This window comes from Apis florea, unplaced genomic scaffold (genome assembly GCF_048593485.1).
Source record: "Apis florea isolate Af1SG1 unplaced genomic scaffold, ASM4859348v1 contig_2492_pilon, whole genome shotgun sequence".
Lineage (NCBI taxonomy): Eukaryota > Metazoa > Arthropoda > Insecta > Hymenoptera > Apidae > Apis > Apis florea.
The window spans coordinates 5,007,234-5,030,773 of NW_028256593.1; the positions used below are offsets into that span (position 1 = coordinate 5,007,234).

Below are 23,540 nucleotides of genomic sequence, written 5' to 3' on the forward strand. Positions count from 1 at the left end.
ATTCGAGTATTTGTCACAAATTTGAAACAGGTTTTACATTCGGACGAATATGAATTTGTTGTTTGTGTAAAAATTTTCCCTCCTAATTTTCATCCTTTTTTTGAAATTTATTCATTATTACTCCACACAATCTCGGTGTCTTACTTTCGATCGAGTGCCACTTCTCTCTCTCTCTCTCTCTCTGCCTCATTGTATTACATGGACTTTGACATCTGATTACATGGGACGCCTATGTATTTATCATAAAGTAGAAAAGGGGAAAAAAACGAATAGCGGAAGAGCAGCAGTTTTATTGCATATTCAAAACAGTAAAATGAATAATAGTACGATACTTACGTGATCAAACTTACGGGTGCAATAAGAAAGCGATAAAAAACGGGAGGCATATAGGTGTATCTGGTAAATATATTTTATCGTTACCGAAGTGTGGGGCAATAAAGAGTCGAAACGAGTTAACGAGTATAGAACGGTAGAAGATTAAAACCTCCAACACTCAGTGATTTCAGGTTTACGTAAAGCCTGTTGGAAGGATGTAATTTAAAAATATTATCTCGAGATGATGCGCTTTAAACAATCCTATTATTTGTATATACAATAATAACGAAATGGATATTTCTATACGTTATCGTCCGTTCTAAATCTATTCCGAAATAAAAATATAGCTCACGCGAAGACATGGAAGACACAAGATGTTTCTTTGAACGATTATAATTTAGGTAGATAAATGCATGGTACGAAAAAGTGGTCGTTTCCTGTAACGAGAAGGAGCCAGCTGTGTCATTTCTGATAATTTAAAAATTTAAAAAAAAAATATCGTTTAATGTTTAATTTTTAATCCCTGTTGAAACGAGACTGGTGGAAGAAATTATTAGATGTTAATATATTTGAATAAAAAACGATCCTTCCCGTTTACTTACCGAATAATTAACTCTTAACGAATAAAATCGCGATCCTACGCGATAAATGTTCCCACGAGAATGAGAAAAACGTTTTAGAACGTCACGTACGGGCAAATCCCCATATATGTATATATATATATATATATATATCAAGCTTAAAACAAGCTCGTAACATTTCAACTTTCCCATTTATCAATCTTAAAAACATGCCCCGCGTTCTACCCATCTTATCTCGCCTGTCCAACCTCCTCCGTAGACGCAAAAACATACATTGGTCCCCTCTCTTGCATCACGACACGACTTTTCCCGTCCCCCGCCGTATTACGAACTCGACCGTGTTACGAACCCGAAATGCAACCAGTCTCTTGCTTATTGTTTCTCCGTCGATTATCTCGCCCCTCGTTCCCCACCACTCCCAGACGACGCTCCACCCACTTCATCCGCGCCCGATGGCGGTGGGCGTGACCGGGTGGGCGGTGACCGCGGCGCGATCCGCGGTGGGCGTGGCCCGCGATTCTTCGTCCTTTTCCGCCACGTTTCACCGCCATCACTGCTAGTCGCGCCCCCTCGATTCGTCGGATTCCCCCATTGGCCATGGGCGTGGCCTAGATCCTGACTCGGCAAACTCTCGTACTCGTACAGGCTGTTCGTGAAAAAAGTACGGTACGCGAGAAGAGGAGGAAAGAAAGGAGATGGGAGATGGAAAGGTTCTATTCTGGAAAAAAATTGCATCACCCCCACCTGTCCATCGTACGGTAGCAAGCACGCGCGAAATACTTGGGTGGATCGATGCACGGAGGAGAAACATCGTTAACTGCTCGTTGTACAGCTCGTACATATCCATGTAATATACGTGTATTACGCGTTTATTTTTTCGTTTATTGATTGTTTGGCGATCGGCTAACGCGAGCATATTAATCGGGGTTTTCCATCTAATCTGGTGCTGTTATTTCTTTAAGAAAAAGCTTTTTTGATTAAAAAAATTCCTCGATGAAGAACATTAAATCGAGACGAGTAGATGATCGGATATACTTTTAGATATAAGTCATTTGAATATCTACAAAAAATAAAAAAATTCTCTATCGCCAAATATATTTGTATATATTTTTAGAATTACGAGCGATCATTGTGCAAAATTTAAATAAAAAGGATATGCTTCTACTTCGTAGTTACGTACATATTTATGCACATAAGAAAAGTGTTTATGTGAAGAAAATTAAAAATATACTTATTACATAAATAGTTATGTATCCGCTTCTTAAAATAGAGAGTGCTATTGATAACAGGTGTAATTAGTGTTTAGTTCTGAAATCGTATATTATGTAACAATTATTTCTAATAAATAATTATACGTTATCGATGTAAATATATAAAACACTTATATTTTAAATTTTGTAAGAACGTCGTAATTTTGAAATATTCTTTTATTTTATTTTCAATATTTTATTATTTTTAGAAATTTTTAATACTTTATTATTTGATTTTATAAAACACGTATAAATGAAACAATAGATTTTATAATAAAAATTGAATTTTTATTTTACATCTTGTTAAATTTACATATTATTTATGTTGGCCACGTTTAATATTTGATGGATGAGTATACTTATATCTTGAGAATACTAGTAATAACCTAAGATAATTTCCAGTTCAAACTGTGCAAATCCTTAATTAATAATCGCAACAATCAATCCCATAACAAATACGAATATAAAAATAATAAGAATCCAAGCATTTGAAGAAATTGAATGCTTATATATCGGTGTCGCATTATTCGTTTCATTGGAAAAGTCCAAAGAAGGGGATATCCTTCGATCGTAGAAAATAATCCTAAATATATATAATCAAAATATCCATTATTATCACGATAACGCGACATCATAGTACAAAAACACGAAAATAACACCAAATGAATCAAATCTTCCCCAACCTTCATTTCCTTCATCTCGACTTTTTCAACCGTTACACGAAATCCTTGGAACCTCGCAGATGACTAATAGATTGATCAGTAGCGTGGATTACTTCGCCGCCCGTTTATCCGACTATCTGCTCTCGATTGCCCTATCTGCTCTTTTTGCCCTCAACGAGCAGCCAATTCGACGAATTCAATAACTCCGGTGTCCCGCGTGTTCGACCGTCGACCCTACTCCCCTCCCCGCCACGAGTTGTCCCCACCACGATGGTTGTGGGGCGGAGCGTATTCCGTCGCGAGACGTGATTGGTGATGAGGCGTGGACGCCACGCCCACTCGTGTCGCCTCAGTGTCGCAAGCCTCTTGCGTCACGCTCCGAAGAACCGGATCGTCGATGCGCGCATCGCATGTAGCCGCGTACGAACGTGCGAACTGACCTCAGGGACCAACCCTCGAGAATTGTGACTGAGTATATATATATATATATATAAAGGAAAAGAAAGTGCCGTTTTTTCCTCAATGATGCTGCTCCAAGCAAATCGATCGATTTGTTTGGATCTGCACAATTTCGATTTATTGAAATTGCGTTTAAGAAATTGTGTGAACGAAACACTTCGTAGGAATATATACTTGTATCGGATATTGATGAAAATTTTTAGACTAATTTTAGACTTCGTTCTTGTTTCGAAGAACGAAAATTAATAAAATAGAAAATAGAACTACGGTTTATTTGGACTAGCTTCGAAAGGATTAAAATTCTTCATTTATTTTTATATAATTTTTTTTTTTTTTTTTTATATATAGGATATGTAATACATGATATGTAAGTAAAGATACAAAAGCAAAATAATGAAGGAAAGAGGACACTTTGAAAATGAGTCTTCTTTCAAAGTTAAAATTGTTATATTTAGATTCGTCAAATTAGCTTGTGAAAAATAAATAAAAAATTGTTATTTTATATTAAAAATTGTTTCCAAAAAAATTCCACGAAATTTAATCAAGATCTAATATGATAGATATGTATGTCTTGTATGGATAGTTGCCAATTCTTTAACTTAGAGTATACGATGATGTTTATATATAATTGAAATTGAATGTAATTTCTGTGTACAAAAATTGCAGAGGATGTAAGAAATATTATGAATACGTGAAATCAACAAGATACAAAATAGATCTAGCATTCAATGCATTTTTCATATCTATATAATTTATAATAGGAGATGAAAAGAATTAAATGATGAATGAAATATAATGAATTATATATAGAACGAAGGACCAAATATATTTTATAATTTTTTTTGATATATTTTAAATCATAAATAAATTATTTTGTGAATTAATATTTTATTTACAATCTTTCATCAAAACAACATAATAAATTAAATTTTTGTTGTGTTATATTCGATAATGGCTAGCTAATGTTTTAGCAAATATTTATATTACAAATAACAAAACAAAAATTCAACAAACAAATTTTCGTCTGTAATTATACGACAAGAAAGAAAAAAATAATAAAAAAAGAGAAGATAAAAATTAAAGAATAAAATAAATATAGACAAAAAATAGCAGGAAAAACATAAAAATAAGATAAGAATTGACTGTTAGTGTCACCTCTCGAGTATTAAAGACATCATTTCAAAGAATCATTTTTCTAAAAATATTCAAAAGATGGCGTTAATTATCAATTCTTATCTTTACTCTATCTTTTGGAGAAATGTTTTTAGTATTTAAAAGATGACATTAATAGTCAATTCTCGCTCTATCTTATCCTATTTCTGAAGAAATATTTTATATGCTCAAAAGATGACGCTAACTATTTCTTCGTTATCCTATCTATATTCTTTTCCATTATTTTTTCATCTTATCTATTTCATCCATAAAATTTATCCTTTCATGAGACGACTCCAATATCTAATTAATTTTCGTCTTTGATAAAGTTTAGAAAATTTAGAAAATATAAATAACTCTAACTACATATACATCGAACATTGATTTGCAATTACTAACATTATTTGCAATTTTTAACGTATATACAGGATGTCAAAAATATAAAAACATCTGAAAACTAGAGATTTCTGAGATAATTTCACGCAAAATTTTCCTTTCAAAAACTTTCATTACGGCTTTACTAACGAGTTATTAATAAAAAATTGATCAATCATCGAATGCATAGGCTAATCAGTAGTGTTAGCTGTGTGCTATTGACTTAACACGAAGAAATTAAATATAACAAATATTTTTTTTACCGATAATTATATTGAATTTTTAAATATTATACATTTTTAAATACTATGCATTTTTAAATATTACGCATTTGTTAAATTATAATTTATATTTATATTATATAATATAGAAAAATAATATTTATTTTCAAATTCAATATTGTATTAATTATTTTTTATAAAGTTCTTACATGTTACTAAATTACATTATTAATAAATAAATATTGCATCTTTTTGAAATAAAAATCACTAAAAGGACAAATTATTAGTGATTTTCATGATTTTCTGTTACATTCTACGTATTGTTAGTATACGATTACATGCATATATATTACTTTAAATACTCAATAAGAACTTTTGTTTACCAATTACTCGGACAATCGAGGAAATTATAATGAGTGACGATGATCGAGATATCGACATTGAGAGCGATGTAAGTCTTTGCAATTACTCTTTCAATAAATTTTATTAAAAACATTGTTTTTCAGGAAGGTGATGATTCCGATTCTAGACAAAGGCATTCAAATAATACCCAATATTATTCTCAAGTAAGTTCATTGTTTATTTTTATTCTATTTATTTTCTTTTTAATTCTGTTTATATATTTAACATTTCTAATTTAATTATTAATACATATATATTTTGTTATTGAATTGTAGATTTTAAATGTTGTTAAGGTTAGATAGACGCTTTCCATTTGATTTACTAAAAATATATTTTATTAAATATAATTTATCATTTTTAATTTAAAAAATGAAACTCATCGTGATTTAGATATTTATAATTTTATAATTTTTACATTTAAATTTAAAAATTAAGATATATATCATAATTAATAATAAAGATCTGTAGAAGTTCATAATAATTATAATATAAAAGTTTAAAAATATTGTTTTTACATAATTTGTTTTATAATTTTTATATAATAATTTTTAATTATATTTCATAAAAATACAATTCAGGCTGAAAAACGGGCACATCATAATGCATTGGAACGCAAGCGTAGAGATCACATTAAAGATAGTTTCTCAAGTCTTAGAGATTCTGTACCTGTTTTACAAGGAGAAAAAGTTGCAAGTAGAGCACAAATACTCAAAAAAGCTGCTGAGTATATACAATTCATGCGTCGTAAAAATTCTTCACATCAACAGGATATTGATGATTTAAAACGTCAAAATAGTCTTTTAGAATCTCAAAGTAAGATATAATTAATTATTTTATTTTTAAAAAAAAATTTATAATCATGCAGTTTGATATATACAATGTTAAAAATATTTTATATATTGTACTATGTATTTTTATAAAAATTGTTAGTTTATTATAATTATATATTTAAATTAATTATATAATATAATATAATTGAAATTATATACTATAACTTTTTAATTTTTGTCTTATTTGTAGTTAGGGCACTTGAAAAAGCAAAAATAACAGGCAATTTTGCTGCAGAGACTTGTGAAGTCACAAAGTCAGAAGGTGTAGCAATGCCAGGATATAATGACACAGAATCTGAATCATCAGACAGTGAAACTAGCAGAACCGTACGTCAATCAAAAAAATTAAAAGTTGGAGGTATCCATCATTGACCAACAGTAATCCAATATTTATTCTGACAAGAATTTATATTTTTGTTGTATAATTAAATATTATATAAATATTTATTTCCAAGACACTTGCTCACTGTAAACCAAAAAGAAAAAAAATCTTTCAGTGGAGTTTTAAATGTCTTAGAGCTAGTGTACAAAATATAAAATAAAATAATATTATTGTTTCATTTAAAAATTAATGAAACAATACATTATGAATTATTTGAAATTTTCTAAAATTTCTAAAAAATTTAAAATTGTTTTATTGGTAAAATAATTATTTGATACAAATTAATAATATAACTTTTATAGATACATTCATTTATTTTTTTGAAATTATTATATTGACTTGAATAATTAAATTTAGTTTAAGTAATGATATTAGAAACTTTGGAATCTTTTTGTTAATAGTTTCAAGCAATCTCCCTAAATATAAAATTTTTTATAAAAATTTCTATTTTAAATTTAATCTTATCTTTATTTTCTTGTAATTGATAATTTGATCGTTGAATGTTATGATTAATAGATTTATTAAACAATCTGAAATTATTATATATATGCTCAATCATAGAATTTACGAAATTTTTAAAATTATTTTATCGTTGAAATGAAATTATATATTAATGCAAATTTTAATATTATTAGAAGATAAATAAAAGTAAAAAAAATTATTCAATTATTTAATTATTTTTTATCCTTATAAATATGTCTATATAATAATAAATAAATATTAGTAATGTATAATGTTTATTTTAATTACAATATTTATTGTTTTGAACAAAAATATTTTTCTTTGAACTTAACAAAATATCTGTAAATAGATAAAAGATATTGTATCAAATTAATTAATTATGAATTAAACTAAATTTTAGTAAAAAATAATATAATATCTATAATATTATTATATATTATAATATTAATGTAAAATTTATTTTACAAATTATAAAAATTTACTATATATAATATCAAATCATGTAAAGTTAATCAAATCATTTATAATCATTAAAAATAAAAATTATTTGCGAGAAATATTTTATTCATATATATTTTCTTATGATTTCAAATTATTAAAAAAATTATTTCTATGAATTATGAATTATAAAATGCAAAATTGTTCATATATATATAAAACTAATATAATTTAGAAATTTAAATAAATTCTAAGATTTATGATAATATATTACGTATCTATAAAAGATTTAGCTTTAGAAAAGTATCATAGCAAGTATCATAGCAAGTATTATAGCAAAAAATTGAAAAATTATCTTTTTGTTTGGAAAATATATGATAATCTTATAAATATAAACAATTGATTATAATCAAAAATTTAGAAAAAGCAAATAACTTATGATAAAAATGTACATAAAAAAATGACATGAAATTAGAAATTAGATATGTTCTATATTTTTAATATAAAGTTAATATGAAAAATAATTACTAAAATATAAATTATAAAAAAAAAATTTAGAAATGAAAAATATTATACAAAAATTATTGAAATAGTACACAAAAAACTTATTTTCTTTTTCTTTTTTTTTTTTTTTTTTTACTATAGAAACTTAAAAATATTATATATAGTGATAAATATCGAAACGATAGATACTTTTATTATTACATTAATCAAATAAGTTTGATAAAATTTTTATTATTGAAATAATTCTTAATAAATAAATCTTCAAATAAATTTTAATCTTTTAAGATTCAATCTATCGTTTCAATAATTTGTTTAATTAAATAAAATTTATTTTATATAAAATTGATAATATCATTGTAATCTTATTTTATATAATTTTATATATATATCATTTAGAATATGATTATTATGTCATACTTTTTTGTAAAATATATATACATATATATATATAAATTAAATCTTATTAATAAATATAATTGTACATAACGCATTATGAAAGCTTTATTTTTATATATCACTAATTTTTTGATAATTCTATGTAAATCAATTCATAATAAATATTTTATGAAATATATGTAATATATAATTAAAATTATTTTAATCCAACAGATGATTCATTAAAAAATTAAAAATATGCAATGCATTATTATATCCTTCAATTATACAATAATTATACTTATAAATATAAAATAAATAAAACAAATTGTTATATATAACTAGTGATTTTCAAAATAGTCTTAATATATAAATATATGAGGAATTAGACAAACATATGTTTTACTTAACCTTATTTTAAAATTTCAACAATTTTCATATTCTATTAATTTCTCTTAATAGATTAGATTTAAATATTATTAATCTTATTTAATTAATTGAAAAATAAAAGATAAATAATTTAATTATTTTATATCATGCAATTATATTAAATAAATAATCATTACATATATTTTTTCGTAACTAGAAGATGTAGATGCAAAACACTAATTTCAATGATTTAATCAAAGACTTTAGCGTGTTAAAAAAAAAATATATATATAATATATCTAATAATTTGTTAAATTTTCATAAAATTAATAAAATTAAATTGTATGTAATATCAAACATTATTTGAACATAATATTTTACAACAAATAAAATAAATTTATCTGAATTTCAAATTATTATTAAAAATTTCATTTTATATTTTTGAATTTATATATTTGCATACAATTATATGATTAAATGCAACTTGCAAATTTTGATAAAATATATTCACTCTGTAACAAGAAATGTTCATTGAAATAATACATGCGCAATTTTCTTTAGATTTATCATCATATATTCACTTGATTTCTTTGTAATACAAAGGAAAATATTTACCTTTTTTTTAATCTTAATAATTCATTTTAAAAACAAAATAAAAATCTAATTTTATACATAAGAAAAAAATACGTGAATTTATAATTTTATACAAAATTTTTTCAATAATTTTTTCAATAATTTAATATTAAAACAAATAAATTTAATATTAATAATTTTACTAGATATTTTTATTCGTAATTGTTTTACTAATTTGAATTATAGAAAACAGTAATAAATTAAAATGTATAAATAAGTATAAATATTAAAATTTTTCAATATTTAGGTTATGAATACCAAATGGGAAACTATTAATTACCAACATACATACATCACTTCAATAAAGAGATAGAACAATAATAATGATAATAAAATAAACAATTGCTTGATTTCTGATAGAAAGTTGCTATTAATTTATACACAATTTTTCTTATTCTTAAGCATACATTATGTACACAGACTTTAATATAATTAATATAAAAAGTAAGATTATATTATATAACTATAATCTTTAATCTAGATAATCAATATTTTTTTAATAATTATATTTATTATTATATTTGTAAATTTTTTACATAATTAAATTGAATTAGTTATATTGCTTATATATATATATATATATATATATATATATATATATACTCACACACACACGCGCGCGCACACACATATACACACACAACATACACATACATATACGTATATAAAAATTCATTATACATGTTGCAAATAAATATGGTTATATTATGTTTCTTATATTGGTAGTACAAATTTCATCTAATTTCAACTTATTCTTCGAATATTATAAATTTGATTAAACAGATATAATATAATTTTTGTTAGCAAAAATATAATTATAATTAATAAAATTATGATATATTAGAAAATATTATAATAATTTATTTAAAAATTTTATAAATTTGTACTCTCAAACATGTATATATAATGATGAATTGAATATAATCAATAATTTCATAAATTATTATATTATTTATTAAAACATTAAAATTTTTTATAATAATTATTAATAATCATTAATAAAAAATATTTTTCATTATGTTCTTATTTTTTATTTCATAATATTTTTTATTTCATCAAAATTATATATAACCTTTATATATAATTTTATTCGATAAATATAAAAAAAGATATAAAAATATATCTATTGTTAAATTTTTAGAGGAAAATTCAGAAAACGGTAAAATTAAAATATAAAGGAAAACGGCTACTTGAAGTTGACTGCGAATAGTTGGTACTCGATTTAAGCGCCGTTTTGATAGTAGTGGGGATAGAAGGGAGGTGTGGTAACGGTTAGGAGTCTCATCCAACCACGAGAGGAGCTAGTAGCGTTTGCCTGGCAGTATGAGGCGGCGTGGGGCTAGGGACGATGCATGGGCTGCGACTAGGAGGCACTTGGGAGGTAGGGAGGGCATGCGAGCGGAGCACAGTTCAGTAGTCGCCATTGCAAGTCTCCCCGTGTTCTCGTATTCGTGACACTCGGACGCGTGGAGCCGATTTTCCGCTAACCTAATCTCCCTGCGAGGGCCCTAAGTGTGCCCCCCCGATGCAGAGATATTGCACCGAGCTCACCGAAAGATTGTTGAAATCTCTTGATAAGGAATACAATGTAAGTAGCGGAATGAATCCGCGATGCGCCGTCCGTCCGTTCACGCAAACGGCTATCGGGCCACTCTCGATCCCCCGTGCGCCGTGTGCCTGTACCAGTGGCGTGCGCGAGAGTCACTAAGAATGTAGTGTAGTGGCGGTTCCGCGTGTGAGTGAGTAATATGTTTCCTGTGTGTACGTTAGCTGCCAGTCGACAAATCTTTTTGCACGAGTGTGTGCACGTCGAACGTAAACGCGTTGTCGACAACCTGGAGTATAACCTCAATATTTACAATAAAATGTTCAAAATCAAAGAAATCTCTTAAAAACATTTTCATTTTCTCTTTTTCTAGTTGTTTTCGCAGTTTAAACTCTGTTACACTCAATTGGAGTACATGCAGTAACTCGCATATTATTCTCATACTTTCATGAATTTCAAACATTATTAAAAAAGATAATTGCATCCACAAATTGAGATTTTAAGTTTCAAGTATCTCTCATTTTTGGCCCGATTGCCGTTTCATCGCTTGAATTGAATTTTTCGATAAATGTTTTTTATCAGTATGAATCGAATATATTATTTATTAGAGATTAAAAAAATGTATGTAGACACGTGTTAATTATTTGTATCTTATATTTATTTTATATTTCATATTAATATTGATCATATTATTTATCTTTTACACTTAAGTAATTTGATCATTATATTAAAGTATTTAATTTTTCACTGTAAAATTAATATTATCAAATAATAAAAAATATATATATATAATCTTTGTTTTTAATAATATTGTCATTAAGTTATAAATATCAAAAATATAATATTACTAATAAGATGATAATTAATTTAAAAGAGACTGATTTAAAGTATTACTAATTTATCATAACTTCAAAACTTTCTGTATATTATAAAGTATTTTAAGTTTTTTTAATTGCTTAATTTAATAAAGAAATAATAATAATAATTAATAAAAATATTAATTTATATAACAATATAATTTGTAAAATAATGCATGCAAATGTTTTATTAAATATTAATAAGTTCATTGTTTATTTTTTTTATGTTATATATAATATTTTAATAAATAATTAAAATTAATCAAATAAGACTAAAAAGTTTAAATAATTTATTTTTATATATATTATACAGTGCAATGAAAATTTATTAATATTTTATGTACAATATATAATAATTTATAAAATTTGATAATGTCTTATGATAAATGATTATTTTATAAGTGAATTGTAATAATTTAATATAAATCATATTAATACAAAAATATAATCATGAAAATTTGTAGGTCATCGACATGGGTCCTGTTGTGGATGTCATTACGGCCCTGGAAAAGACGGCGATCACTAAAGAAGTACTTGAGGTGAAGATTCTATGAATATAATTTATTAAACATGTTTTTTCAAAAGTTATATTATATTTATTGTAGATGGATAAAATTGCATTTCAATTATCTTATATTAATTACATAATTATAAATTGTAATATTTAATTGTAACAGGTTACAAGACTTGGAAAATATATTAATGAACTTCGACGTAAAACAAGTAATGATGCCTTGGCAAAACGAGCAAAAGATTTGGTACGGCGATGGCGTGATATGGTCTTACCTTCTGCTCATTCTACTCCACAACCTACACCAGCAGATACAGCACCACCTGCTCTTAATGGAGCAAAACCACATAGTCCTGCATTAAGATGTTTTAAACCACAAAGTCCAGCATTAAGAGGTCTGATACCACCTCAGAGTCCGTTATTAAGGGATAGTACTCCACTAAGAGTAAGTTATTAAAATTTTTTTTTAATTTGTATAATATGTAATTTGTTAAATATAAATTATATAAATATATTTTTTTAAATTTATATGATAAAATAATTTACAAAATATATAAAATAATTGTACAATTTAAATTAATTTATTCAAGTGAAAATATTAAGTGTTTTTATTTAAATTATAATGTATAATAATATTAAATTTTTATTAATTTAATATTAAATTAATAGTAATATACTTAATAAATATTATTATATTGTTTCAATTACAGGTACTTAGTCCAGTTCTATCTGTGCATAGTGATCATTCACATTCTCCTAATGCATCATCAAATAAACAGTCAATTACAGTAACCAGCAATCACAGAACAAGTTCTGATGTGCCACCCATGATTGGTTCTTCAAGCCAACATCACTCAACAGAAGCAGTGCCACGAACTCACAGTTCAAATAAACGTCTCCGAAAAGATGATTTTAAGGACCAACACAATTATCAACAACATGATTCAGACTCAATCACCGAAAGTGAACCCTTTGTTAAAAAACAACGTCTAAATGGCGAAAATATAAGTGGTAATTTAAATATGCAAGTGCCTAGCCCCATATTTAAAGAAAGAATCTCTGATCAGTTTACGGAGTCTTCCACAGATCCTGATAATTCAGGGCCAAAGAAACGTGGTAGAAAAAAAGGCAGTAAATCTATAAAGAAACAACCAATTTTAGAAGATCGTGTAAAAGAAAAACTAGCTAGTATCTCAAGGAATCCTAAATTAAAAACAACTCAAGAATTGCTGGCTGATTTACGGGCACGTGGCACCAATTCTAGCATTAATTCAAGTGCTCTACCTAGTCAAAGTGTAGAATCATCCAGCATGGAAGAAGTTCTGAGAAATACTAACGAACAAGTATCAAAGTTCCTTCGTTGTCCTCAGAATAATTTGTCCCATAGAAATACAGTTTCTGAAGTCTCAGCAGAAAGTCGGTTAAAACCAACAGAAAACTGTCATGATGTACCATCTAAGTGTGACGAATCAGGTGTAGTGTTCAAAGAAAAACCAGTTACAAATGTTCAAAAAAATCAACCAGAACAGTGTCAAAATCTTACAGTTGAAGAAATATTGGCTAAGTTACCACCTATAGATCCAAATTCAATAGATTGGAGTGAGTGTGAAATTGAATCAACTGAAGATCAAAATAGTTCTGAATATGCACCTAGACAAGTTACTGCAGAGGACATAGAAAGGTTACATACACAGTGTGTAGAAGGACTGAATGGAAACTTCCAACCAAAACTATCATCTTTAACTTCGTCTTTTAATGAGAAATCAGATATAAAAGAAGATGTGACAGATATCAATGGTGTAAACAATGTGTATAGCCAACCTGATGAAGAATTTCGAGAATGGCATCAGATGCTAGCAAGGCCCAGTTACAATGGCCAGATCCTCCACATATTGCCTTATGTTATTATTGATTAGTAATTTTATTATCTTATTCTACTATTATCCTGAAACTTGTGAAGAATCCCTGCAAATATTAAAGAGATTGGTCAATGATCAGTCTATTAAATCGATTTCTATTGCAATTTATGATTGCTCTTTATTTCTACAAGTGCTCATGTTATTACTACCCTTATTGTCATTATTGATTTCCCCATTATTATTCAAATTGTCATTTTGAAAATGTAAAACAATCACATATATATACGTAACTGGCAATCATTTTTAACATAACTATCATTCTCAATGAAATTCGTAACAATCATTAACTTCACTTTACATAAAGATTCATTTACTATTATTATCAATGTTATCAGTGTCGTTATCTTCATCATCGTCCTTATCGTTATCATCTTCATAAAAAAAAGTCGTAAAATTATCATTATTATTATTGTTATTGTTATCATTATTATCGCTATTATTATTATTATTATTATTATTATTATTATTATTATCATCATCATCATCATCATCATCATCATCATCATCATTATTATTGATGTTCTATGAAAGCATTTCTTATATAGACCAGAAACATAAAAAAGATGTTTAAAAAATCAAAAAACATAATGTGGGATCTCTGATGTAACATTTAGCTTCAATGCCTGTGACAATGTATTTGAGTCCAAAAGGTACTTTTTGAATGCTTCTCTTTTATCACAAAATAAATCTATCTATTACTATCATCACCATTATTATTAGCATTATCATCGCTTAAATAATATATTAAACAAATATTAGCAAAAATCAGTTTTAGATTATGAAAGAAACAATATTAGTATATTATTAAACAGTTTTAAATGAAAGCACTTAAAATCTGCAAATAAGTTTTTTTAAATTTATTATGATTAAATTTTTTATAGATGTTCCAATTAAGAATAATATAAATGGAAAAATTTTCCTTTAACAAAAACTTGTATAGGTCTTTGTGTATCAAACAATATAATATAATTGATTACTATTTATAAATTATATGAATAATTTTGTTTATTTATTAAGAAAAGAGAGGCACATAATTTAAATCAAATAGTGCACTTTGGCCTATGCATAAAAAAAATTATTTTCGGAAAAATATCTATAATGATATGAAGTATTAAAATGTATGAAAAATTAAAGATAGTTACCTTATTTACTGTAAAATAATATTTGATTTATTGAACTAAATATTATTTGACAAAAATTTTGAAGAGTAATATTAGACAAAAAGTATAAGGAATGATTATGGCAAAATATATACCACGCAAAAAATAACGCTATAATATTTCAAATGCTTTTTGATATAATATTTTGTTTATGAATTTAAAGTATTTATTAAAATGTACAGATATTGTCACTTAAATGTAATATGAAATATAATCTTTTGCGCGTGGTAAAAGTAGTCGAACCGAATATAACGGGGCCTTAATTAAAGTTTAAAAATAAAAATATTTGTCTAATAAGGTATTATGTTGCATATATACTTCTAGCAAGGATAATACAATTCAAGTACGTTGTAAATTTTTCTATCTCAATTTTATTTCATACATTATGAATATAGTAAAATGAAAGAGAATAAACATTCTATTAAAAAAAGAAAAATATTCTGTTTTAAAAAAATTAGAATAAAAGTACACAAATATACGATTATATTGCCGGAAAAAGACACTTTACGTGCAATGTTCGGTGTTCCAGTGCAATGCAACAAATATTTCAAAACTATATAATTCTTTTAGGAAGAAGAAAAAAAACAAAAAAAAAAGATTTAATTATTTGAAAATGTAAATATTTCATTAAAAATCGAAACACTGGAACTAAAACATATTAACATTTTCTGTAATAACCAAATAATACTATGTGTTATGTAAAAAAGGAAGAGGAAAATAGCAGAGGAAAAAGATTGTACATACTATGCAACTATACCGTGTATAATGAAAGCTTTGTGAAACATGAATTAGAAAAAAAATGTCTGATTTTATATATGTTCATTTTTTATAATAATAGTTATCTTTTGTTTAATTTCTCTTATAATGTTTTTCAAATAATTAAATTTCTTATGCTAAACATTTTCTAAGGAATTAACAGAAAAACGAAAAAGAAATAAAAAGACTATATACCGAAATTTTTTTTAATTAAACATTACACTAGTAATGATTAAAAATAGTGAGATATTTCCAAAATTATATATATATATATAAATTTTTATAGTTTCCCGTGTTCCCATTTATATTAATTAAAATACCTTGCTTTACAACTATATGATAAATATTTTATTTATACAGACATTTGTATACCTTTGTATTTAAGATTAAAGATACAAGTTAATATAATTAAATATTATAATACACGTAACAATTTCGAGAGTGTTTAAGCAATTATTTTTAATAATTTTAAATTTATTTAATTTTTGATTATACTAATTTTTTATTTAGTTACCAATTAATTTGAGAAATTTTTGTTCTCGCTATTTAGTACAAGTTAATTTTGTCAAACAATGTGTAGATTCATTCATTGAAGAACGATGAGACTCAACTATTTTCTTTGATAAATTTTAAAACAAATCTTGATGTGCATCGATTTATATGTTTTATTGTCGTTACAAGTGTAGAATATATGATAAATTACAACATCAATAACAATTTATTTTTCAAGTTAAAAAAAATTCCATTTGAAGAATAGACAGAATTGAATCGATATATATCAAATTTTCAAATAAACAATTATAAAAGAAATTTTATAATTCTATTAAAACAGAAAGCGCTTTTTTTCATCATAGTATTTGTATTAAGTATATTGATAGCTGCATCGTACGTTTCATTTACCAAAAAAAATTAACATATAAACAATCGTGCGATTCATTGTCGGTATATTTTATATGAAAAGCGCTTATCTTCGAAATGAAGTCCCGTGCCTTTTGTATCTTTGCAATTCTCTATCATAATACATGATGATTGTTGAAAAAATAATAATGGTAAAATACTATGAAATGACCAAATATAAAATGGAACGATTCCGATGTAGTAAAAAAATATCGAGCAACATGATTTTTTAGGATTTTTATTTTATTTGATTAATCATCTGTTTAAATTATTGTTAAATAACTGAGTTCGACAATTTCTATTCAAATTCAATCGGTAATGCTATTTTAGAGAATTCATTAATAAATCAAATTTCAAAATTATTAATATATATCAATGATTTATTCCTTTTATTATTTTCAATTTGTGATTGAATTTCTATATAATTAATATTGGATAATTTTGAAAATATTTAACATAAAGTATTACACTTTTTATAATATACAATATCTTATATTTTATATTACAATTATTATTATATTTTTAAGTAATTTTTATTTATTATTTGTGATAATTTGTTTTATTTATTTTAAATGATTTTCTTTAAAAATCTGCAAATTAACATTTAATAGTTAGTTATTGTAATCAAATGATAAGAAGGATATTAAGAGATAAATGGGCGTAATTAAATTAAATAATAATGATGTAGTATAATTGTTTATTAATTTAAAAGCTTATCAATTTCGATTCATCTAAAGTAAATAAAAATTTACAAAGATTAATGGTAAATTTTTATTATGATAAATAATTATTATAAATTAATGCTCTTATTATTATTGATTAAAATATGTTATAAATTATATCAATGTGTACCTACCAAATACTATGCATACTTTGAATAATATAATAATATATAATTTAATTATGTAATATTGTTATATTAAACACATAATATGACTACAGATAAAGTTTTATTTAAAATCTTTTCTTTTTTAACATTGAATAAAGATTTCCTAAAAATGGATCGTTCCCAAAAATAATATCATTAGATATCATTAAATATATTAAAAAATAATATACATAATTATTTTATGTTTAGCACTATATAAAATTGAATGATTTTGAAATCATTTTCTTCATAACATACTTGAGATAGACGTAAGCGCATAAGAGGGCGGTATTGTAATAGCGACTGCGCAATCAATCGAAATAGCATGATACGATATACATGTATAGTATAAAGGTGGGGATATGTCTTCTAGTATCTCTCTCGTTTCATTCGTTAGCATGGTTTTTAGTAAGTTCGAATTTATACAAGACTTGTGATGTTTAATCGCGCTTAAATCGTGAATGATAATAACGAAATATGCAATATTTAGTTTATTTTGTTTTCTCGTAAAAAAGTTCGTACATGTTCGTATGTGAATGCGCCTCAATTTTATATTTTTCTATATTTTGTCATACTGTTATCAATATGTGTCACTGAGTTTTTTTAATTATAAATTTACATATCTCGGCAATTATATGAAAAATGTCGAAATCCGGTGACAAACAAAGTTACGCGCAGACATATAAACTCGTTGTTGTTGGTGCGGGTGGTGTCGGAAAATCTGCGATCACAATACAATTCATTCAAGTAAGTACTTTTTATGGCCAATAGGTGCAAGCAACACGTATATACGTGGGTGTAGATGAACGTATATTTAGACGTATGTACTATGTTTGTATACATACGTTATTATATATATGTATATATTTTATATGATATATATTATATATATATATATATAATTTATTTGTATATCTATTAGATTTGTCATTTTTACGCATCCTATGTTATTCGTAATTCAAATAAGATTTAAATAAGAAATATTTATGATATATTTATCTAATATATTATATCATAATGATATAATCGAAATAAAAAAAACTTTGATATTATATTTTCATAACGATGATTTTTTAAATTATTTTTGCACTAAATATTAAAAAAAATTTATTTTTATTATTAATTATATCATGCACAATTTTGGATAAGATTATAATCATAAAATTATGTCATTATATTTAATATGCATAAAAAAAATGCATAATTTCATTTTGGTATATATATTATAATTTTCTTTTATTATATTTATATTTTTTTTTTATTAAAATTTAAAAGAAAGAAAAAAAAGAAAAGAATAATATCAAAGCTAATAATTATTAGTTATATTTAATATAATTATAATAAATTTAAAATATTTTTATATTATATTATATTTATTTAATTGCTATTTATAATTATTATTATTGTTTAGCTTTGAATTAATTTTATCAATATCTTTCAGAGTTATTTTGTAACTGATTATGATCCAACAATTGAAGATTCTTATACCAAACAATGTGTTATTGATGATATTCCTGCAAAACTTGATAGTGAGTAAATTAATAAAAATGTAACATTATTAAATCCATTCATTATTATTTTAATTAATATTAATTATTTGTACAATTGCATTTTATATATTTATACAATTTTTATAACTTATTTTATATTAATTTTCATGCAGTTCCATAATGAATCATGGGTTTGTTATTGTAAGACTATAATTCCTTATTTATTTAATTTTAAAATGAATATTTTATGAAAAAATTAGAATGGTCAATTTATAAACATTTACAAAATAACAGTGTATATATTCATTAAATTTAATGAAATAATATTGTTTTTAATACTAATATAAAATTTGTAATGAATGTTTTTAATACTAAAAATAATATTTATATAATTTTAGTATTAGATACAGCAGGTCAAGAAGAATTTAGTGCAATGCGAGAACAATATATGAGAAGTGGTGAAGGTTTCCTTCTTGTGTTTTCAATAACTGATCTTTCATCTTTTGATGAAATATTAAAATTTCACAAACAAATACTTAGAGTAAAGGATCGAGAAGAGTTTCCTATGCTTATGGTTGGTAACAAAGCTGATTTGGATTATCATAGAGTTGTAAGTAAATAAAATAAAATAAAGAAACTAATGAAATGATTATATTTTAAAACAAAGAATATAAAATTAATACATCTTAATGTTAACTGTTTTAGATTGAAGTTGAAGAGGCACAAAACAGAGCTCGTCGATTAAAAATTCCTTATATTGAATGTAGTGCAAAATTAAGGATGAATGTCGATCAAGCTTTTCACGAATTAGTGAGAATTGTCAGAAAATTTCAATTGTCTGAAAGACCACCATTAGAATTAAATTATAAGAAAAATAAAAAGAAATGTTGTATGCTATAATACCTAATGTGTTCTTAAATAACAAATTGTTGTACCAATAAAATGGTACAAAAGCTACAAAATAATTGAATTAAAAACAGAACTGGAATAAATAGAATCTTCATCAAAATAATTAAATCAAAATTTAAAATTATAAATAAGGAATTTTTGAAATACTTTTAATAATAATATTTATACAGAGTATTTTGGAACGAATATTTTAAGTACATATAATATTAAATCTTGAGAATATCATAAACATTTTGTATTCAATTACAAAATAAATTAATACAATAGCATTTATGGAATATGTAATACAAATTTACAAATCGCATAACTTTAATTATATAAATAATAAAAATAACTGACATATTTTATTAAAAATATATCGGTAACAATGTAAGTTTTATATTAAATATATTAATATATTTAATATTATCTTGAAACACATATATCCCTATATATTGAATTTATATTTCAACAAATTAAAAAATATTATTTAAAATATTTATTTGTAAATAATGCATGTATATATTTTCATTTAATACAACATAATAAGTTAATGTTAACAAAGAGTGAGACCAATAACAAATTTAATGTGAAAATTTTAATAATTTGTTTAAATTAACATAATTTTATAAGTATTATATTATATTTAATATTAATCTAATTTATCATTAGAGCTATAACTAAAACTTCGAAAAAATGAAAATTTATGACATTTTGATGCATTCATAGAATTGTTTGAAAAACTTTAAATATGTTTATTTATTCACAAATATTGTATTTTATTTTAATATGATTTTTCTATATTATGTAAAAAATTGTTTTCAAAATGAAAGTAATTAATTTATTATAAAAAAAATTTGTGCTTATATTTGTGATTATCATATACTGATAAATATTAAATAAAATTAATATATTCAATATATGAATTTTTTTATATTAAATGTGCATTAAAATGATATTGAATATTAAATATTAAAGTGATATAATAAATTTAAGAAAACTATTATAACAATTGAATTTAAAAAAACTATTATACAATTATAACTATTGCAAGATTAATATAAAATATAAAATTATATTTATTTTTATTAATAAATGTAAATTTTTACAGACTGATATATAAATTTAATGTGCATTTATTAATACCTCCTAATAAATTAAATAAAATAAAAATTATTCATTTTTACAATAAAATTATAATTAAAACGTAAATTGTTACAAACAATATACTTTTATTTATTTAACATTAATTTATGTAATTAAATTTACATATTATTAATTAATATAGAATTTTATATCAAAACAAATAAACTACAAGTAATTCATTTTTATATTTCTTTATATTTTGTCACATAAATTTTTGAAAATAATCTTTTGAATTTATTTATTATTAATTATATATTAATTATATATTATAAAACAATATAACAACATATAACAATATAATAAAATACACGCATAAAAAACTTTTATTATTCAAATAAATTCTCTTAAAATATTTTCTACTCTAATCTTCTACTTGTAATTTTATTTTATAAATAATTTGTATATAAAAAATATATGTATATCAAAATTAAATATATATTAAAATATATAACGATTGTAATTTTATTATTTAATTAGGTTATATTTCATGTTTACTATAATATAATACATTTATCGAAATGATTAAATTAAATAATTTAATATTATTGTTCAATAAAATAATAACGATCGATTTTGTACAACGGAACATTCACCCTAATTTAGTCAGTAAGCAACTGGCACACAAGGTGGTCAAACGGGATTCCCATGCTGGCTATTCTTAACCAGACCTGGCTAATATTGAATCTACTCAATTACTTCCAGCTATACCTATTACCATCAGCAATAAATATGTATAACTGTTATTATGAACTTTTAATTCCTTTTCGTGTTGCATTACATACTGAATGAATGATGCGAAGTTTTGAAATTATTTTTATTTCGTCTCATTAAATCGTTATGCGTAGAACTTTCATTTTACAAAGAAAACAAACAAAAACAAATTTTATATTTAAATGTTAACCAATTTTATATATTAATGTAATACACAAATATAACTATGGAGCAATATCGAAAAATATATAAATAAATATATATAATATAATAAATAATAATAGATTAATAATATAATATATAATAGATAAATAATTAATTAATAGATTAAAAGAAAAATAGAATTAATTATAATAATTATGAAAATAATTTTTTTGTCAACAGAAAACTTAATATTTATGTACATATTTATATATATAATATCTTTGACAAAAAATAAACATAGCTAAAACAAAATTGGTTATTGTTTGCAAAATCAGTTACAAAATATTGTTATTACAAAATAAAATAATATTCAAAAATAGGAGACAATTAAATAAAAAAGTTTCAACTAGGGTTGCATTTTTATTTACTCGAAGAATGGAAGAAGCGATGGTACGAAGAAAGACGAGCTGGGATGAAATAAGACCACGAGAAAGAAGAATGCCCAGGTTAAAAATAGCCGCGCGCATTTTCAAATAAAAAGTGATAAGTAACCTGCAGGATAACGATTAAGGAGGAAGGTAAAAAAGAGAGTCGAGAAAAAAAAGGATACCGACGGAGCAGAAAGAAGATCTGTAAAACAGAATGAAGATAAAGAAATGTGTAAAAGCAACCACATTTACACAGGGAGAAAAGAAAGATTATCTTGGCCCATTGGAATAATATATTGAGTATATGGTGGTCAAGCTTGATTCGATGTTGGTTTGAATAAAGGCAAGAACCGGTGGTGTGTACAGGACTTGGAAGGAGGAATCTCCCACCCTATAGCTTTTACCCGTGTACATATTTCACATGGTTTACTGGCTACACAATCAAGTGCATCTAGCATCAAGTCACTAAGTGAACTTACCTGCTCTATCTCCTAGAGACTGCAGCATGCTCAAGATATAAATTTAATCAAAATTTTGTACGTAATCGGTGAATATTTTCAATAATTTAATAAAGGCGAAATAAGTTTGAAAATTTCATGATTGTATTCAGAATTGCGTAAATGTGTGTTATGTACATATACGTTATATCTATACGTTACAGTAGTAAGCAAATTATGATGTAATAGAACGCGGCCGATTCCTATGAACTATAACTGAGTTTTACAGATTTTTCCTAAATATGCATATAAATAAATATGTACATTTATGTAAATAAAATGTACTTGTTTCTAACTATTTATCCAAAATTA

The 23,540-nt window shown here is 24.4% G+C and overlaps 3 protein-coding genes and 1 long non-coding RNA gene across 8 annotated transcripts; 3 read left to right on the forward strand and 1 right to left on the reverse strand.

Moving 5' to 3' along the window:
• The first annotated feature begins 4,883 nt into the window (after positions 1 to 4,883).
• On the forward strand, positions 4,884 to 7,290 carry Max (MYC associated factor X). The gene is made up of 4 exons (XM_003693285.4): positions 4,884 to 5,466; positions 5,522 to 5,581; positions 5,996 to 6,230; positions 6,438 to 7,290. The coding sequence occupies exons 1-4, from the start codon at positions 5,428 to 5,430 to the stop codon at positions 6,617 to 6,619; spliced, it is 516 nt and encodes a 171-aa protein (XP_003693333.1). The 5' UTR covers positions 4,884 to 5,427; the 3' UTR covers positions 6,620 to 7,290.
• On the reverse strand, positions 5,730 to 9,320 carry LOC147657952 (uncharacterized). Of its 2 annotated transcripts, none has more exons than XR_015291625.1 (2): positions 8,975 to 9,320; positions 5,730 to 6,713 (listed from the first exon to the last, which is right to left on the reverse strand). It is a non-coding gene; the product is annotated as an uncharacterized LOC147657952 (long non-coding RNA). The 2 variants fall into 2 exon arrangements; XR_015291624.1 differs by having other exon boundaries at positions 8,820 to 9,045.
• A 1,329-nt stretch (positions 9,321 to 10,649) lies between these two features.
• Positions 10,650 to 14,347, forward strand: MED26 (mediator complex subunit 26). 3 transcript variants are annotated; one of them, XM_003693282.4, is made up of 4 exons: positions 10,650 to 10,998; positions 12,278 to 12,352; positions 12,491 to 12,769; positions 13,035 to 14,347. In XM_003693282.4, the coding sequence occupies exons 1-4, from the start codon at positions 10,936 to 10,938 to the stop codon at positions 14,238 to 14,240; spliced, it is 1,623 nt and encodes a 540-aa protein (XP_003693330.1). In that variant the 5' UTR covers positions 10,650 to 10,935; the 3' UTR covers positions 14,241 to 14,347. The 3 variants fall into 3 exon arrangements, with proteins under 3 accessions (XP_003693330.1, XP_086762399.1, XP_086762398.1); XM_086906273.1 differs by lacking the exon at positions 10,650 to 10,998 and adding an exon at positions 11,128 to 11,250; XM_086906272.1 differs by lacking the exon at positions 10,650 to 10,998 and adding an exon at positions 11,185 to 11,577.
• Positions 14,348 to 17,726: 3,379 nt separating this feature from the next.
• On the forward strand, positions 17,727 to 20,726 carry Ras64B (ras-like protein 2). 2 transcript variants are annotated; one of them, XM_012486101.3, is made up of 5 exons: positions 18,238 to 18,671; positions 19,366 to 19,453; positions 19,588 to 19,615; positions 19,813 to 20,024; positions 20,120 to 20,726. In XM_012486101.3, the coding sequence occupies exons 2-5, from the start codon at positions 19,385 to 19,387 to the stop codon at positions 20,312 to 20,314; spliced, it is 504 nt and encodes a 167-aa protein (XP_012341555.1). In that variant the 5' UTR covers positions 18,238 to 18,671; positions 19,366 to 19,384; the 3' UTR covers positions 20,315 to 20,726. The 2 variants fall into 2 exon arrangements, with proteins under 2 accessions (XP_003693329.1, XP_012341555.1); XM_003693281.3 differs by lacking the exon at positions 19,588 to 19,615 and having other exon boundaries at positions 17,727 to 18,671.
• Positions 20,727 to 23,540: the final 2,814 nt, after the last annotated feature.

Bases quoted from the DNA above. Each gene is read 5' to 3' on its own strand.
- Ras64B (XM_003693281.3), top strand. From the start codon at position 18,567: ATGTCGAAATCCGGTGACAAACAAAGTTACGCGCAGACATATAAACTC. The intron at 18,672-19,365 runs GTAAGTACTTTT...AATATCTTTCAG, and splicing joins TCACAATACAATTCATTCAA to AGTTATTTTGTAACTGATTA. The intron at 19,454-19,812 runs GTGAGTAAATTA...ATATAATTTTAG, and splicing joins TATTCCTGCAAAACTTGATA to TATTAGATACAGCAGGTCAA.
- Max (XM_003693285.4), top strand. From the start codon at position 5,428: ATGAGTGACGATGATCGAGATATCGACATTGAGAGCGAT. The intron at 5,467-5,521 runs GTAAGTCTTTGC...ATTGTTTTTCAG, and splicing joins ATATCGACATTGAGAGCGAT to GAAGGTGATGATTCCGATTC. The intron at 6,231-6,437 runs GTAAGATATAAT...TCTTATTTGTAG, and splicing joins TAGTCTTTTAGAATCTCAAA to TTAGGGCACTTGAAAAAGCA.
- MED26 (XM_003693282.4), top strand. From the start codon at position 10,936: ATGCAGAGATATTGCACCGAGCTCACCGAAAGATTGTTGAAATCTCTT. The intron at 10,999-12,277 runs GTAAGTAGCGGA...GAAAATTTGTAG, and splicing joins CTCTTGATAAGGAATACAAT to GTCATCGACATGGGTCCTGT. The intron at 12,353-12,490 runs GTGAAGATTCTA...TAATTGTAACAG, and splicing joins TCACTAAAGAAGTACTTGAG to GTTACAAGACTTGGAAAATA.